Source organism: Rhamphochromis sp. 'chilingali' (assembly GCF_963969265.1).
Source record: "Rhamphochromis sp. 'chilingali' genome assembly, chromosome: 12".
Taxonomy (NCBI): domain Eukaryota; kingdom Metazoa; phylum Chordata; class Actinopteri; order Cichliformes; family Cichlidae; genus Rhamphochromis; species Rhamphochromis sp. 'chilingali'.
In genome coordinates this window covers 6130853-6150220 of record NC_137939.1, presented here as the reverse complement: position 1 = coordinate 6150220, position 19368 = coordinate 6130853, and the positions used below count along the sequence as shown (strand labels likewise).

At 38.9% G+C, this 19368-nt stretch overlaps 2 protein-coding genes across 2 annotated transcripts; both read left to right on the top strand.

Annotated features, from left to right (window-relative positions):
- Position 1: 1 nt before the first annotated feature.
- On the top strand, positions 2–3219 carry LOC308406597 (WAP four-disulfide core domain protein 8-like; the record flags this gene model as incomplete). Its single annotated transcript, XM_080897677.1, has 6 exons — positions 2–17; positions 685–816; positions 981–1118; positions 1776–1907; positions 2072–2209; positions 3068–3219. The coding sequence occupies 6 exons, from the start codon at positions 2–4 to the stop codon at positions 3217–3219; spliced, it is 708 nt and encodes a 235-aa protein (XP_080753803.1).
- A 388-nt stretch (positions 3220–3607) lies between these two features.
- LOC308407641 (uncharacterized protein) lies at positions 3608–5487 on the top strand. Its single transcript, XM_080899429.1, has 5 exons — positions 3608–3692; positions 4354–4485; positions 4642–4779; positions 5121–5258; positions 5360–5487. Exons 1-5 carry the CDS (start codon positions 3677–3679, stop codon positions 5374–5376), a joined length of 441 nt encoding a protein of 146 aa, XP_080755555.1. The 5' UTR covers positions 3608–3676; the 3' UTR covers positions 5377–5487.
- The last annotated feature ends 13881 nt before the right edge of the window (positions 5488–19368 follow it).

The window sequence follows — 19368 nt, the reverse complement described above, 5'->3', positions numbered from 1 at the left end:
CATGGCTCCTGTCGGAGGTGAGAGATGAACAAAGTAGCAAAGATCACTCCAAAGTGAAAATTATCTGCAAGATATTTCATTTATTATATCATCTACAATAGAAAGAAGAGAAAAAGAGTGATTGCAAAGGATGTCTCTACCTGACTTATTTAATTGAACTATAAAAAAACATTTACTTGCAACTTCATGAAACTTGAGAGGTCAAGAGGTCAGTTTTAAATATGTACGTTGTATATACATACATATATGTGTGCGTGTGTGTGTGTGTGTGTGTGTGTACGCACATAGGACAAAAAGTATGAGATGGAGGTCCAGCACTGTGACAATCAGAGCAAAACAGAAAGACACGAATTTGAAGTCAGATAGGGTGAAAAAGAAAATTAAATCTTGAGTCAATAGACAGAAATGTCATTGAGACGACAGGGAAAGAGGATGAGTGAAAAGACGGCTGGAGCTAATTAAGTGTTTAAAGACATATTTGCAATTAACTTGAAGATATTTTAACAAGCAAGTTTATTTTGCCTCAGACATGTTCACTTTATAATCTGCTGCTTACTGTTTATTACTAAAATGTGCATGTTTGGTTTGTTTCATTAAACAGCCAAACTGGCAATCACACAGCATCAGAACTCTTATCTCATTTACCACTTTACCACAGCTGATCTATGTCCTTTTCTGCTTTAGTGCCTCCTCCCAAACCAGAATGTCCACCGCATCTTAATCTTGCTCTGTCACGTAAGGGGTGTAATGACTGTCCTAGAGACCACACATGCTGCGTCTATAATGGTTATGAAGTCTGCGTCCCTCCTGTTCTCAGTACGTCTCACAATGTTTGATTTCTTCTTAAGAGGCTGTGTATTTAATTAAATCTTTTTAAAATTTTAAAATATAAGAAGTAGTTTAAAAATAATATTTAGGCTACATTTACTGCACTCTCTAGTTGGAGTTCTTTGTTTGTACTAATTTATTTTTCCTATCAGCAAAGCCAGGAGTGTGTCCTCGCAAACGCTGGGACTTTGGGCTGTGTGTTGAATCTTGCTCCAATGACTATGACTGTCGCGGTAAAGAGAAGTGCTGCCCCAAAGGATGTGGACGTGAGTGCATGGCTCCTGTCGGAGGTGAGAGATGAACAAAGTAGCAAAGATCACTCCAAAGTGAAAATTATCTGCAAGATATTTCATTTATTATATCATCTACAATAGAAAGAAGAGAAAAAGAGTGATTGCAAAGGATGTCTCTACCTGACTTATTTAATTGAACTATAAAAAAACATTTACTTGCAACTTCATGAAACTTGAGAGGTCAAGAGGTCAGTTTTAAATATGTACGTTGTATATACATACATATGTGTGTGTGTGTGTGTGTGTGTACGCACATAGGACAAAAAGTATGAGATGGAGGTCCAGCACTGTGACAATCAGAGCAAAACAGAAAGACACGAATTTGAAGTCAGATAGGGTGAAAAAGAAAATTAAATCTTGAGTCAATAGACAGAAATGTCATTGAGACGACAGGGAAAGAGGATGAGTGAAAAGACGGCTGGAGCTAATTAAGCGTTTAAAGACATATTTGCAATTAACTTGAAGATATTTTAACAAGCAAGTTTATTTTGCCTCAGATATGTTCAGTTTATAATCTGCTGCTTACTGTTTATTACTAAAATGTGCATGTTTGGTTTGTTTCATTAAACAGCCAAACTGGCAATCACACAGCATCAGAACTCTTATCTCATTTACCACTTTACCACAGCTGATCTATGTCCTTTTCTGCTTTAGTGCCTCCTCCCAAACCAGAATGTCCACCGCATCTTAATCTTGCTCTGTCACGTAAGGGGTGTAATGACTGTCCTAGAGACCACACATGCTGCGTCTATAATGGTGATGAAGTCTGCGTCCCTCCTGTTCTCAGTACGTCTCACAATGTTTGATTTCTTCTTAAGAGGCTGTGTATTTAATTAAATCTTTTTAAAATTTTAAAATATAAGAAGTAGTTTAAAAATAATATTTAGGCTACATTTACTGCACTCTCTAGTTGGAGTTCTTTGTTTGTACTAATTTATTTTTCCTATCAGCAAAGCCAGGAGAATGTCCTCGCACGCACCTGACTGTTGGACTGTGTGGTAAACTTTGCTCCAATGACAGTGACTGTCCCGGTAAACAGAAGTGCTGCTCTACCAAATGTGGACGTAATTGCATGGCACCATACATAGGTGAGAGATGAGCAAAGTATTCTTGCACACTTAACCCATGTGTGACCTCATGAAAAAAGGGACCCGTTTTTTTTAAAAACGCTGGGACTTTGGACTGTGTGTTGAATCTTGCTCTCATGACTATGACTGTCCCGATAACGAGAAGTGCTGCCCCAATGGATGTGGACGTGAGTGCATGGCTCCTGTTGGAGGTGAGAGATGAACAAAGTAGCAAAGATCACTCCAAAGTGAAAATTATCTGCAAGATATTTCGTTTATTATATCATCTACAATAGAAAGAAGAGAAAAAGAATGATTGCAAAGGATGTCTCTACCTGACTTATTTAATTGAACTATAAAAAAACATTTACTTGCAACTTCATGAAACTTGAGAGGTCAAGAGGTCAGTTTTAAATATGTACGTTGTATATACATACATATATGTGTGCGTGTGTGTGTGTGTGTGTGTGTGTACGCACATAGGACAAAAAGTATGAGATGGAGGTCCAGCACTGTGACAATCAGAGCAAAACAGAAAGACACGAATTTGAAGTCAGATAGGGTGAAAAAGAAAATTAAATCTTGAGTCAATAGACAGAAATGTCATTGAGACGACAGGGAAAGAGGATGAGTGAAAAGACGGCTGGAGCTAATTAAGTGTTTAAAGACATATTTGCAATTAACTTGAAGATATTTTAACAAGCAAGTTTATTTTGCCTCAGACATGTTCAGTTTATAATCTGCTGCTTACTGTTTATTACTAAAATGTGCATGTTTGGTTTGTTTCATTAAACAGCCAAACTGGCAATCACACAGCATCAGAACTCTTATCTCATTTACCACTTTACCACAGCTGATCTATGTCCTTTTCTGCTTTAGTGCCTCCTCCCAAACCAGAATGTCCACCGCATCTTAATCTTGCTCTGTCACGTAAGGGGTGTAATGACTGTCCTAGAGACCACACATGCTGCGTCTATAATGGTTATGAAGTCTGCGTCCCTCCTGTTCTCAGTACGTCTCACAATGTTTGATTTCTTCTTAAGAGGCTGTGTATTTAATTAAATCTTTTTAAAATTTTAAAATATAAGAAGTAGTTTAAAAATAATATTTAGGCTACATTTACTGCACTCTCTAGTTGGAGTTCTTTGTTTGTACTAATTTATTTTTCCTATCAGCAAAGCCAGGAGAATGTCCTCGCACGCACCTGACTGTTGGACTGTGTGGTAAACTTTGCTCCAATGACAGTGACTGTCCCGGTAAACAGAAGTGCTGCTCTACCAAATGTGGACGTAATTGCATGGCACCATACATAGGTGAGAGATGAGCAAAGTATTCTTGCACGCTTAACCCATGTGTGACCTCATGAAAAAAGGGACCCGTTTTTTTTAAAAACGCTGGGACTTTGGACTGTGTGTTGAATCTTGCTCTCATGACTATGACTGTCCCGATAACGAGAAGTGCTGCCCCAATGGATGTGGACGTGAGTGCATGGCTCCTGTTGGAGGTGAGAGATGAACAAAGTAGCAAAGATCACTCCAAAGTGAAAATTATCTGCAAGATATTTCGTTTATTATATCATCTACAATAGAAAGAAGAGAAAAAGAGTGATTGCAAAGGATGTCTCTACCTGACTTATTTAATTGAACTATAAAAAAACATTTACTTGCAACTTCATGAAACTTGAGAGGTCAAGAGGTCAGTTTTAAATATGTACGTTGTATATACATACATATATGTGTGCGTGTGTGTGTGTGTGTGTACGCACATAGGACAAAAAGTATGAGATGGAGGTCCAGCACTGTGACAATCAGAGCAAAACAGAAAGACACGAATTTGAAGTCAGATAGGGTGAAAAAGAAAATTAAATCTTGAGTCAATAGACAGAAATGTCATTGAGACGACAGGGAAAGAGGATGAGTGAAAAGACGGCTGGAGCTAATTAAGCGTTTAAAGACATATTTGCAATTAACTTGAAGATATTTTAACAAGCAAGTTTATTTTGCCTCAGACATGTTCACTTTATAATCTGCTGCTTACTGTTTATTACTAAAATGTGCATGTTTGGTTTGTTTCATTAAACAGCCAAACTGGCAATCACACAGCATCAGAACTCTTATCTCATTTACCACTTTACCACAGCTGATCTATGTCCTTTTCTGCTTTAGTGCCTCCTCCCAAACCAGAATGTCCACCGCATCTTAATCTTGCTCTGTCACGTAAGGGGTGTAATGACTGTCCTAGAGACCACACATGCTGCGTCTATAATGGTGATGAAGTCTGCGTCCCTCCTGTTCTCAGTACGTCTCACAATGTTTGATTTCTTCTTAAGAGGCTGTGTATTTAATTAAATCTTTTTAAAATATAAGAAGTATTTTAAAAATAATATTTAGGCTACATTTACTGCACTCTCTAGTTGGAGTTCTTTGTTTGTACTAATTTATTTTTCCTATCAGCAAAGCCAGGAGTGTGTCCTCGCAGGCACCTGACTGTTGGACTGTGCGTTGAATCTTGCTCTAATGACAGTGACTGTCCCGGTAAACAGAAGTGCTGCTCTACCAGATGTGGACGTAAATGCATGGCACCATACATAGGTGAGAGATGAGCAAAGTAATCTTGCACACTTAACCCATGTGGGTTAAGACCCAAACGGGTCCCTTTTTTTACGAGGGTCACACATGGGTTAATGAATCAAACTGAGAAAAAAATGAAAAAATAAATAATTTGATATACATTTGCTTGGGACTGCGTGGAACTTGAGAGGGCAAGAGGTGGTTTATTTCCAGGAAAGTTGTGTTACATTTCTTCATGATGACCTGGTTGTTTCGGTACTGCAAACACCCTCATGGTCATTAATTCATTTGAGGGTTTAGTAATCTAATGAGATCATATCTAGAGGGAGAGTTTTTCTTTAATGTTTTCTTATTCTTTTCAGTGAAACCAGGAGTGTGTCCTCACAGACGCTTCGATAACATAATGTGTGGCGAATTTTGCTCTAATGATAGTGACTGCCCCAATAATGAGAAGTGCTGCTTCAGTGGATGTGGTCATCAGTGCATGGCGCCTTACACGGGTGAGATATGAACAAAGTACCAAACACTCCCTAAACACTTTTCAAGTGGTTTAAGGAATTGTGTAACTAAGCCTATTCTTGACTTTGGTGTGTCTGTAAAGACTGGTACCTTGTCTGAGGCCTCCACATGTGTGCCGAGTACTACTATCGTGATGGTCAGGGTCCAGGACATCAGACGTGCTGCAGGACAACCTGTGATCACCTGCAGTGAGCTCTGCTGCCAATCTATAAAAAAACATCATTAAACTTACTGTGACCATCTCTGCAAATGAGTCCAAATCACTTTTTTCTTCTTTAGTGCGATAAGCACTTCCTGTTTCTGATGATAATCATGTCTCTCTGATTTTTTTCAAACTGACATATTTGTCTTACAAATAAAAACCGGTGTGTTGGCATTTTATTCTTGTTCTCTTATTTACAACATGCGAGCTTACTTCAGTGTGAAAATATTGAAGAAACAGTGTTTCACTATGAATAGTATATCTGTTCCATTTCTAATTACATAGTTATAGCATGATGCCTCGTGTGTTTCTTCTTTATATATATACCAATAAAAATTGCCCCTCACCTGTTGAAATGTAGCAAGAACGGAAAGTGCTTATTGTCAGAACACAAAATTATCCAGATGGATTATCAAAACATTCTGTTTCTCACTTGTGTCTCAAACTGGATTTTAAAAGCATTCATTCTTTCACAAATCTTTGTAAAAGCAGACTGCATGACTAGGTGCTTAATTTTATGCACCTGCAATAACTGGACTGAAAACCCCTGAATTCAGAAAGAAAGTGTGGCCCCATACTTTCATCAACATAGTGTACCTGCTTGAAAGTGCTTAAAATTGACACGTCACTAATGTAATGAGTCAACAAATCAAATGCAACACTTTATGACACTCAAGTAATTGTATTTACCTTAAAAAGTGTAACTAAAATTAGTGCAAAAAATGGTAAAGGGCTTCCCCTTTTATCTACAATCACTAGAATCACTTGGAAAACAAGTGATTTCCTGCTTTGAAATGTAAGAAAAAGAGAAAAGTTCTTTGAAGTGGTGGTGACCAGATGCCTCTCCAAACCACTGGAACACAGCAAGCCTGCTCCACGAATCACCATTAAACCCCCGACCCAGGGACGGTTTTTGAAAGTGTAACCTGACTATGTGAAAACTAAAGCACTGTTAAAACTTGGATTATAGATTTGACATGAGGACATGACTGTATCTGTACTTTATTCGAGTAGTAAACGTCAGTAAAACAAAGGAGCTGATAGTGGACTTCAGCACTAAGCAGGAGAGGAACTACCAGACCCCCGTCATCAACGAGTGCCCAGTGGAGAGAGTGGACAGCTTCAAATACCTCAGAGTTCACATCACGCAGGACCTGTCATGGTCCTGTCACGTCAACACCGTGGTGAAAAAGGCCCGACAGCGTCTCTACCACCTCAGACGCTTGAGAGACTTCCAACTGCCCTCCAAGGTGCTCAAGAACTTTTACTCGTGCACCATAGAGAGCATCCTGACGGGAAACATCTTAACCTGGTTCGGGAACAGCACCATGCAGGACAGACGAGCTCTACAGAGGGTTGTGCGGTCAGCTGAGCGCACCATCCGCTCCGAGCTCCCTGACCTGCACTCAATCTACAGCAGGCGGTGCTGGACCAAGGCCAGGAAGATCGTGAAGGACCTCAGCCATCCCAACAACAGACTGTTCTCTCTGTTGAGGTCAGGAAAGCGATTCGGCTCCCTGAAGACCAACACAGAGAGACTGAGGAGGAGCTTCTTCCCGCAGGCGATACGGTCTCTCAATCACACCACCACACAGTACTGACCCACACATATGGTTCTTACACACACACTGGACATTCTGGACATTGTTTTCACTTCATCACTTAAATCACTTTAAGCACATTTGCACTGCACAAGACATAATGTGGATTGCACAACACTGGTCACTATATTCTTCATTACCAGTTGTACAGCTGCTGTTATTGTGTATATATATATACATATTTATATTTCTTCATACATTCTTATATAGTTCTATACTGTGTATTGTGTATTTTGTTGTACAGTTATTTTATTTTCAACTTTAATTTATATATTTATCTTATTCTTTCCCAGTTAAATTTACCCTTCATTCTAATTTGTGTTGTACAGTTATTTCATTTTTAACCTTAATTTTTTATATTTTATTCCTTCCTAGTTAAATTTACCCCTTTTAATTTTACATATTTATTTCCTATCTTATTCATAGCCTTTTCCTTTTTCTTTTTTTTTTCTTTAGGTCACAAGCAGTTGTCTAAGCATTTCACTGCATATCGTACTGTGTATGACTGTGTACGTGACAAATAAAATTTGAATTTGAAATTTGAATTTGAATTTAGTTCTTTCCTGACAATTTTTTGCCTTTTCTCCTTACATTTTCAAAACATGCTTTTTACTTTTGGTTTGATGCATTTGATGGGAGTTATCATTTCCTGTCTTTAAACAACAAACCAATTTGAGCCTGAAAAATAATGCATGAAAGGCAATTCTGTTCATGTATTAATCACCAGGATATGTGGCATGTCCATTTGACAGCTGGTACTTTTTTCACTTTTACTTGAGTGAAGAAGCTTAATCGGTACTTCAACTTTTACTAGAGTAGTTTTTTTTTAGTAGTTTTTTTTTAACAATAGCATCTGTAATTCTACTTAAGTACAGAATATCTGTACTTTTGCCAACTCTGGTCATGAGATGGTAAGGACTACAGATGAATTTAAAAATAAAAAAAGAAAGAAAGAAGGAGCACAGGAAAATAGTGAAGTGCCAGGGGTTGAAGGAACAACTGAGCAGATGTGGATGTCACTTATATGATACAGTTTGAGTTTGTTAATAAGACAAAGCTGAACTGACTTTGTCCATTTTGATGTTGAAACTAAATAGTTCAGATCAGAAAGCTTCTCTGACCATATGAAGGTCTGTATATCAGGCCTGAAGTGGAGATCCCACAATTGGAGACGGCACCACAACTTGATCCCCAGGATTAAACTGACGATGTTGTGTGCCACAATCATTCACACTCTTCATTCCAGTCTGTGCCTTTTGCCATAAAACCAACTACAAACAATTGGCATCTAAACCTATTCACAATGACAGCCAAGGTTTTAAGTGGTTCTGAATCAACCCCATTATCCTTTAATGCAGCCAAGGGTCCATGCGCACTATGTCTGAACACAAGCTCATTAGGGCTCAAGCCTGTGCTCTCCTGGACTGCCTGTGTGTGTAATGTTTATGAGAACTCCTTACTGAAACTGGATGTAAATATTTGACTCTGTTTCTCATCTTAATATAATACCTCTCATAATGCATTCTTGAATGATTTTTTCATCGTTTAGGGGGAACAAAACCGATTGCTTGGTAGACCTGTCTTAAATTGTTTCATTACAGAAGACTGTTCCTTTTCTTAAATACAGGTTATCAGCTTAAAGCATTAATTTTTATCAAAAGCATTAGTTATTAAAAAAATGTACAGTCGCTAAAGAACATAAGTTTTAAGAAATTATAAAAAAAAAAATCTTGCTACTTGGTCCTTTGATCTTAAGAATTTAAAAATATGGTTAATTTTTTAATGCATTTTGGCCAATGTTTTTTAACATGAGGGATAAGGATCCTTTTTACTGCGCTGTGTTGTATTGTCCTCCCTGACTAATAACAGTTTGTTATCAGTCGTTCCTTTTAAGTCAACGTTTGCGCCCGTTTTTAAACTTTCATCCCTGGATAAATGCCAGTACTCGCTGTTTAAAGTGTTCTTTGAAAAGTTGATCTCTTGTGGAGATCAACTCGTTTACACATCCATCTCCATCCTTTAAAGGAACTTTTGTTTTGTTTTTGTCAGGGCTCTGTGTGCGGGCAGGCGGAGGTGAGGATCCAAATGCAGGACTCGGAGGCTGAATACAACTCAAAAACCTCAGCTTTCTTGCTGGCAGAAAACAAAACGCGAACTGAACAATGAATACTGAGAACAGAAACACACAGGCACAATCTGAGAGTACAACACGACACTGAGCAAAGGCAAACACAGGGCTAATATACACAGGGGAGTAATCAGAGAATGGGAAACAGGAGAGAGACACAGCTGGGAGAGGTTAGGGCTAACGAGACAGGGGGAGCGAAGCTGGACACACTGACATAAGACATAATCTTTCAAAATAAAACAGGAACCAATAAACAAAGACGCAGACTAAGAAACATGGACTTTACACGGGCAGAATTAAACCTAACCCAGAATAAGCTGGAACATACTAAATATCATCATCATCACCTGACAATAGATCAAGACAATAACCAAAAATACAAAATCAAACCAAAACATGAGAACTCAAAATGCTGGGTCAGAACTGACCCAGAACCATGACAGTTTTTTTCAACATTTCAGTAATACATGTGAGGGACGCCTATTTTTTTTAAAACCTGGCTTCAAAGAGCAGAGGTAATCCTGAGGTATTTATTCAGCAACCTTACATTATGTACTCCTTCTTAACCAGCTGTATCAATTCTTTCAAATTAGGCTGTAAAAGCCTTCTTGTTGTTTGTTTATCGTTGTTGTACTCCAGCTTTTTACCTGTTTGGTTACCTGAGTTGTCAGTGTTAGCTGACTGGATGAAAGCATCCTTCTGTTCTCACAAAATTTGACCTGCACCTTTGCTCAAAAATGTGTTTCAGTCTATCTGACTCTGTGTGCTCAATATAATCAAGGATCCACTAGAATCTGCTTGTTTTAAGAATCTTATATATCCACCCACTTAAAAAGAACAAAAAACAAACAAACAAACAACAAACAAACAAAAAACAATTTAGCTAACCTTAAACAATACCATTTACTTTTAAGAGTTTAGAAAAGGTTACAGCTGTGCAGCGTACAGCTGTTTTACACAAATACAGCGTTTGTGAAAATGTCTGTTGTGTCATTGAGCTCATTTCAGTGAAACAGCTCTTCTCAGTGAAGTGATGAGAGACAGTGTTCTGCTTTTCTGACGATGGACCTGACCTCTGCCTTTTATACTAGTGAACACCACATTACTTAAAGTATTATTTATAAGTGTTCATTTGTCTCATCATAAGTACATTTACTTGTTTTTGTTAGGAATGTTTCCCCACTTTTGATCACTTTGGACTATTTCTTATGCCATAAAAGAACTGCTTAAACACTCAAACCTTACATGTAGTACAAACATATTGTGTTTTGGGCTGGTACTGTACATCCTGACAGAGTACAGTAGATTATGTGTGCTGGCACCACTTTATCACAATCAGGGGACCGAATCAGATAGTCTGGCCGTCCAGTCTCCCAGCAGAGTGATCTGAAATCTAATACAGACTAAACTGTGTATCACCTCATGCTCATGCAGAAGGAAAATACAGTTGTGCAGACTCATATTATCTCACTAAGTTGTCCCTATCACGTCTCTCATGGTGAATGGACCTCACGCAGTGATGTTTCTGATGTCTCATAGAAACAGACGAATCATCAACAACAATAGAAGAAGAAAAGTTTGTGCAAGAAATGAAAGAAAAAAAACCTTAAAACGCATTGATGGTAATGTGATCAAATATAGTGCATTAATTTGTTATCCTAAAAAAACAGCAAAATCACTTAGACTATTAGAGACTGAATGGAATTCTAGTAAGAGGTGAACAAAAACGAAGGATATCTATACAACCCTGAGGAAGAACAAGGAGAAAAAACAACAATAAAAAGACGATAAAGAACACTTTACAGCTAAGGATAATTTTGTTATATGAATGTCATAGTGAGTTGACTCCTCCTTATCTAAAGGCACATTCTGGTCCTATCTGAACCACAGGAACAGAAAAAATAAAAAATAAAAAAAACAAGGATACAAAGCACATAAAGAAACAAAAGATATTGTGATTGTGTTGTCCAGTTCTCTTTCTAAGAACTTTTAAAAATCTTGGTTACCAACAAGGTTCAACAGTATAAAAATAAAGTTAACATTGGGATAAAGTGGTGTTAATTTCTCCATGACTATGTGGTTGTTGTCATGCTGGATAATAAAGATAATGAAAACTGCCTAGTGGTTTGACTAAGATGTAAACACAAAATTTGTATCATCATTTGAGCAACAAGGAACATAAAAAAACTAAATGTGTGTGATATGAAACCTTATCAGACAGAATATAAGACCACAAGCACAGTGATCCATCATCCTTTAACTGGCTGCTCAGTCAGTGGTTGCGGACAGTCTTTTTTTTTAAAAAAAAAAGAGGTGAACATGGACAAAAGCTCGTCTACAGTTTGTATATTGATTGCAGCACTTTGTGCATTGGTGCACTTTGGCACGGCTTTTTCTAGGGTGGAACCTGAACCTGACGTTTTAATAAGTGAGTTTCTTTTGAGTATTGTTTCTTTCTGAAATGTGCATGTTTGTCACCTCAGCTGTCACCTGATTTACCACAGCTGATCCATATCCTTTTTTGCCTCACTGCCTCGGGCTACTGTGGCTCAAGAGTTGGCAGTTTGTCCTGTGATCTGATGGTTGCCGGTTCAAGCCCCAGCTCGGACAGTCTTGGTCGTTGTGTACTTGGGCAAGACACTTCACCTGTTGCCTACTGGTCGTGGTACCAGTGTCCGGCGACCTCAAGACATTTTGATTGATTTGCTGCAGGGTTCAATAAGATTTTTCAGAGGGACAACCTAACGCACACTCTGGTTAGAGTTCTTGGTCACTTTTGATTTCTCATTTCTTTCAGCAAAGCCAGGAGTGTGTCCTCGCAAACGCTGGAACTTTGGACTTTGTGAAGAATTCATTGAATCTTGCTCTCATGACTATGACTGTCCCGATAACGAGAAGTGCTGCCCCAATGGATGTGGAAATGAGTGCATGGCTCCTGTCGGAGGTGAGAGATGAACAAAGTAGCAAAGATCACTCCAAAGTGAAAATTATCTGCAAGATATTTCATTTATTATATCATCTACAATAGAAAGAAGAGACAAAGAGTGATTGCAAAGGATGTCTCTACCTGACTTATTTAATTGAACTATAAAAAAAAACATTTACTTGCAACTTCATGAAACTTGAGAGGTCAAGAGGTCAGTTTTAAATATGTACGTTGTATATACATACATATATGTGTGCGTGTGTGTGTGTGTGTGTGTGTGTGTGTGTGTGTGTGTGTGTGTGTGTGTGTGTGTGTGCGCGCACACATAGGACAAAAAGTATGAGATGGAGGTCCAGCACTGTGACAATCAGAGCAAAACAGAAAGACACGAATTTGAAGTCAGATAGGGTGAAAAAGAAAATTAAATCTTGAGTCAATAGACAGAAATGTCATTGAGACGACAGGGAAAGAGGATGAGTGAAAAGACGGCTGGAGCTAATTAAGCGTTTAAAGACATATTTGCAATTAACTTGAAGATATTTTAACAAGCAAGTTTATTTTGCCTCAGACATGTTCACTTTATAATCTGCTGCTTACTGTTTATTACTAAAATGTGCATGTTTGGTTTGTTTCATTAAACAGCCAAACTGGCAATCACACAGCATCAGAACTCTTATCTCATTTACCACTTTACCACAGCTGATCTATGTCCTTTTCTGCTTTAGTGCCTCCTCCCAAACCAGAATGTCCACCGCATCTTAATCTTGCTCTGTCACGTAAGGGGTGTAATGACTGTCCTAGAGACCACACATGCTGCGTCTATAATGGTTATGAAGTCTGCGTCCCTCCTGTTCTCAGTACGTCTCACAATGTTTGATTTCTTCTTAAGAGGCTGTGTATTTAATTAAATCTTTTTAAAATATAAGAAGTAGTTTAAAAATAACATTTAGGCTACATTTACTGCACTCTCTAGTTGGAGTTCTTTGTTTGTACTAATTTATTTTTCCTATCAGCAAAGCCAGGAGAATGTCCTCGCACGCACCTGACTGTTGGACTGTGTGTTGAATTTTGCTCTAATGACAGTCACTGTCCCGATAACGAGAAGTGCTGCCCCAATGGATGTGGAAATGAGTGCATGGCTCCTGTTGGAGGTGAGAGATAAACAAAGTAGCAAAGATCACTCCAAAGTGAAAATTATCTGCAAGATATTTCGTTTATTATATCATCTACAATAGAAAGAAGAGAAAAAGAGTGATTGCAAAGGATGTCTCTACCTGACTTATTTAATTGAACTATAAAAAAAACATTTACTTGCAACTTCATGAAACTTGACAGGTCAAGAGGTCAGTTTTAAATATGTACGTTGTATATACATACATATATGTGTGCGTGTGTGTGTGTGTGTGTGTACGCACATAGGACAAAAAGTATGAGATGGAGGTCCAGCACTGTGACAATCAGAGCAAAACAGAAAGACACGAATTTGAAGTCAGATAGGGTGAAAAAGAAAATTAAATCTTGAGTCAATAGACAGAAATGTCATTGAGACGACAGGGAAAGAGGATGAGTGAAAAGACGGCTGGAGCTAATTAAGCGTTTAAAGACATATTTGCAATTAACTTGAAGATATTTTAACAAGCAAGTTTATTTTGCCTCAGACATGTTCAGTTTATAATCTGCTGCTTACTGTTTATTACTAAAATGTGCATGTTTGGTTTGTTTCATTAAACAGCCAAACTGGTAATCACACAGCATCAGAACTCTTATCTCATTTACCACTTTACCACAGCTGATCTATGTCCTTTTCTGCTTTAGTGCCTCCTCCCAAACCAGAATGTCCACCGCATCTTAATCTTGCTCTGTCACGTAAGGGGTGTAATGACTGTCCTAGAGACCACACATGCTGCGTCTATAATGGTGATGAAGTCTGCGTCCCTCCTGTTCTCAGTACGTCTCACAATGTTTGATTTCTTCTTAAGAGGCTGTGTATTTAATTAAATCTTTTTAAAATATAAGAAGTAGTTTAAAAATAACATTTAGGCTACATTTACTGCACTCTCTAGTTGGAGTTCTTTGTTTGTACTAATTTATTTTTCCTATCAGCAAAGCCAGGAGAATGTCCTCGCACGCACCTGACTGTTGGACTGTGTGGTGAACTTTGCTCCAATGACAGTGACTGTCCCGGTAATGAGAAGTGCTGCTCTACCAAATGTGGACGTAATTGCATGGCACCATACATAGGTGAGAGATGAGCAAAGTATTCTTGCACACTTAACCCATGTGCGACCCTCGTGAAAAAAGGGACCCATGCATTTCACGAAATTTCACGAATGCATGGCACCTATGTATGGTGCCATGCATTCATGTCACACATGGGTTATCTAATGAGATCACATCTAGAGGGAGAGTTTTTCTTTAATGTTTTCTTATTCTTTTCAGTGAAACCAGGAGTGTGTCCTCACAGACGCTTCGATAACATAATGTGTGGTGAATTTTGCTCTAATGATAGTGACTGCCCCGATAATGAGAAGTGCTGCTTCAGTGGATGTGGTCATCAGTGCATGGCGCCTTACACGGGTGAGATATGAACAAAGTACCAAACACTCCCTAAACACTTTTCAAGTGGTTTAAGGAATTGTGTAACTAAGCTTATTCTTGACTTTGGTGTGTCTGTAAAGACTGGGATCTGTACCTTGTCTGAGGCCTCCATGTGTGTACCGAGTACTACTATCGTGATGGTCAGGGTCCAGGACATCAGACGTGCTGCAGGACAACCTGTGATTACACCTGCAGTGAGCTCTGCTGCCAATCTATAAAAAAACATCATTAAACTTACTGTGACCATCTCTGCAAATGAATCCAAAGTGCGATAAGCACTTCCTGTTTCTGATGATAATCATGTCTCTCTGATTTTTTTCAAACTGACATATTTGTCTTACAAATAAAAAACGGTGTGTTGGCATTTTATTCTTGTTCTCTTATTTACAACATGTGAGCTTACTTCAGTGTGAAAATATTGAAGAAACTGTGTTTCACTATGAATAGTATATCTGTTCCATTTCTAATTACATAGTTATAGCATGATGCCTCGTGTGTTTCTTCTTTATATATATACCAATAAAAATTGCCCCTCACCTGTTGAACTGTAGCAAGAATGGAAAGTGCTTATTGTCAGAACACAAAATTATCCAGATGGATTATCAAAACATTCTGTTTCTCACTTGTGTCTCAAACTGGATTTTAAAAGCATTCATTCTTTCACAAATCTTTGTAAAAGCAGACTGCATGACTAGGTGCTTAATTTTATGCACCTGCGATAACTGGACTGAAAACCCCTTAATTCAGAAAGAAAGTGTGGCCCCATACTTTCATCAACATAGTGTACCTGCTTGAAAGTGCTTAAAATTGACACGTCACTAATGTAATGAGTCAACAAATCAAATGCAACACTTTATGACACTCAAGTAATTGTATTTACCTTAAAAAGTGTAACTAAAATTAGTGCAAAAAATGGTAGAGGGCTTCCCCATTTATCTACAATCACTAGAATCGCTTGGAAAACAAGTGATTTCCTGCTTTGAAATGTAAGAAAAAGTTCCCTCTAAGCCTGAAGGGAAAAAGAAGAAATACACACATGTAAAGGAAGCTCTTAAAACATGTGATTATCCTAATTGGGCTTTCATCAAGTAAGCAAAGATGCACAGAAAAGAAGATCAGAGACCAACTAGGGAGGATAAGAAAGACAAACGCAACAACATTGTCATCCCCTATGTAACCGTTTTATCAGAAAAACTCAGGAGAGTCTTCTCCAAGCACGACATCACAGTTTACTTCAGACCCAGCAACACACTCAGACAAAAACTGGTTCATCCCAAACACAAAACTCCTAAACACAATCTTAACAATGTAGTATATGCTGTACAGTGTAGTGAGAAATGCCTAGACCTCTACATTGGAGAGACCAAACAGCCACTTCATAAACGCATGTCACAACATAGAAGAGCCACCTCAAGACTCAGCTGTCCATCTACATCTAAAGGACAAAGGCCACTCCTTCGAGGACACCAGTGTTCACATTTGGGACAGAGAAGAAAGATGGTTTGAAAGAGGAGTGAAAGAAGCCATTTATGTCCACTGTGAGCGACCATCTTTGAACAGAGGCGGTGGTTTACGACACCAACTGTCAGACGCCAATACAGTTTTAAGATCACCTCCCAGACGCCTTAACACCCACTCACCTGATGAGAGGTGTAACATCTTCAAGCAACTTAAAGAAGTCCAGACGCTTTTCTTTCCAAGCTCCTTAGCCATATTGTGAAAAATGCAAAACAAATTGAGGTAGACTAAGTATATTAGTTAAAGACTGATATTCCGCTATTTAGCGCAAGATAAACAAGTTAGTTTGCTGTAATGTCACAGGTTTAAAGCCATAGTTCGGTTATATCAACTAGATATAGTTGATATGTGTGACCCCCCTTTTGTGAGTGTGGACGTTTCCTCTCGTTGCTCTTTAAATGCTTTGCTTCTTTTATTGTTTTTTATCGATTTTTATGCTTATTTTTTCCCTTTTTTCCATATGAGCTTACCTGCGATAGCTTCTGGACACTTATAGATCATTAGGACTAAAGCGTTCTTAACAGAAACAGCAACATTTTTATAGTTACCGTATCTTCAGCGCTCCGTGTGTCTGTGGCCTACACACAGCTAAAGCCTGATTACAGCGTCTGGTCACCGAACAGCCTCAATAGCCTGGAAAGGTGCTAACCGCTAGGCTAACTAGCAACAAGATGCCTTCCCTCTACACAGATGACTACCACAGCCTCCTGCAGAAGATTGCAGTACTGGAGACAAAAATTCATCGCTTAGAAGTAAACGTGGAGGTAAATGGACTGTGTGGAGATGAAACAACCTTGCTTTTGATTCAAAACAATGGCGATGAGCAAGCTAGTACACAGCTAAGGAGCACAGATAACATGACCAAGAAAGTAGACTCTGTGCATTATAAAAAATCCTCAAGCAATAATCCCCCCTTGGACTGTCTTGGTGCAAAACCAAGACATAAATCATGTCTCCTGGAAGGGGGAGGACGTATCACAGGCAGGGCACAGCGAGCTGAAATCTCTGAAACCGACTGGCCTTCACTTCCTACGAGACAGAAGCTCTTCTACCCCTGTATACGGGAGGAAACAGGACTGGACAACCGTGAATAGGAAGGTTAACAACAAACCTCCAAAACAACTGAATGTGAAACTGCAGAACAGATTTGCTCCACTATCAAAGGACCCTGGATCTATATCGGACAACCATCCATCTAAAAGTAGCGAAGTAAGGTCTGAAAATCTGTTGAAAAGTAGAAGGCCACAGGGAAAGCTAAAGGCTAGGCCTGAAACTCTGATTGTGGGTGACTCTGCCGTAAAGGATGTACAAAGGATGTGCGGTAAGAACACTAAAGTCCTCTGCTTTCCTAAGGATATGGTCAACAACCTGAAGGAGAGAATTCTTCAAATTGCAGATGAATATCCAACTGTGACAAACATTGTTCTGCATACAGGGTCAAACGATGTGTCCAAACAACAGACGGAGGTTCTGAAACCAGACTTTACTGGATTATTAAATACAGTAAACTCTCTGAATGCAGCTGTATTCATCAGTGGACCTTGTCAGGTTTATATTGTTGATTGTCATTTATGCTTAGAGTTTTATAATCAATGTCATGTTGGTAGAGGTTTGATCCTTAGTAGTCTGTGGAGACTCTGTGTGCCTCCCAGATCACTCTGGCATGCAAACACAACTTAAGGTCAGGAGAGAGGTTATATCTGCTTTGTTACGTCCCCACAGGAAAGCCAGGCGAAGAGGGTGGGGGACAGTAACAGTTGGATCCGGGTTGAAATGAAAAGAACGCCAGGCAGAGGTAGTTACCACAAAATATATCTTTATCATAATCAATTAATTCAAAAGAACTTTGCCTACTCGTGTCTTGCTTTTGCTGTGTAGTAAATTGTCTTGAACGTTCCAGCGAATAGGTTTAAGCTACAAACCTATCAGACCTGTACCGCTCGTCAGAGGAGGAGACGAGCGATTCGGCAGGTTGTTTGCACTGAATAAATGGCTTATATCAGCATGTACTGACCACTCAGTGCATTTTATCAACAATTTTAATATTTTTTGGGAATGCAGGCATCTGTTTAAAGCAAATGGATTTAATTTTAACAAGTCAGGGGTGAAACTGTTCACCTCCAACTTGTTTTATTCCATACGTCATCCATCTGTGCTTGGTGCCAAGGCTGAGATAAACAAGGAGTTATCTCATAAAGAGGAACAAACAGTACTCCAAGAACAGACAAAGCCCAGCAGAAACCTTGAGGAGGAGCCTCATCTGCCCCCACCTGGGATGAGCTTCAGAAAGGAGCGACTTTTTTAATGATCTCAGTGAACTGCTGTCTGTGATCTGTGTTGACTGTGTAATTATTGTTGGGGATTTTAACATCCATGTGGACAACCCTCAGGACAAAGGGACTAAAGACCTGAGTAACATTCTGGGCAACTTTGGGCTGACTCAGCATGTAACAGAGGCCACACATAATAGAGGACACACTCTTGACCTACTGATCTCCAAGGGCCTGAGCATTTCGAAGGTTACTGTGTCTGATGTGGGCCTGTCTGATCATTACTGTGTTTTCTTTGAAAGTAAAATTTCAGCCCACACAAATATATCAACAACAGTGATCACAAAACGGTGTATAACTGAATACAGTAGTGAGATATTTAACCATGTCTTCCCCTTAACACCTGGCCTGTCCAGAGGTTCAGTCAATGAGCTCGTCAATAGCTTCAATGCTAAAATGTTAAATGTAATGGACACTATTGCTCCCATTAAGGTGAAGGTTATCTCTGGAAGGAAAAAGTCTCCCTGGAGAAACTCCACACTGGTGAAAAATGAAAAAAGAGATTGTAGGAAAGCTGAGCACAGATGGAGAAAAACAAACCTCCAGGTTCATCCATCCATCCATTCGCTTCTGCTTATCCTCCTCCAGGTTCATTCCAGTTATAATTGTGAAGTTTCTCTTTATAGATGTCAATCTATAAAGAGAAACTTCGCAATTATAATTTACAACTGAGGAGTGCAAGGAGGTCCTACTTCTCTGACATCATCACCAAAAACAGTCATAATGCTCGGGTCTTATTTTCTACAGTTGACAGGCTAACAAACCCTCCTGTGCCAGTGGCAGCTGAA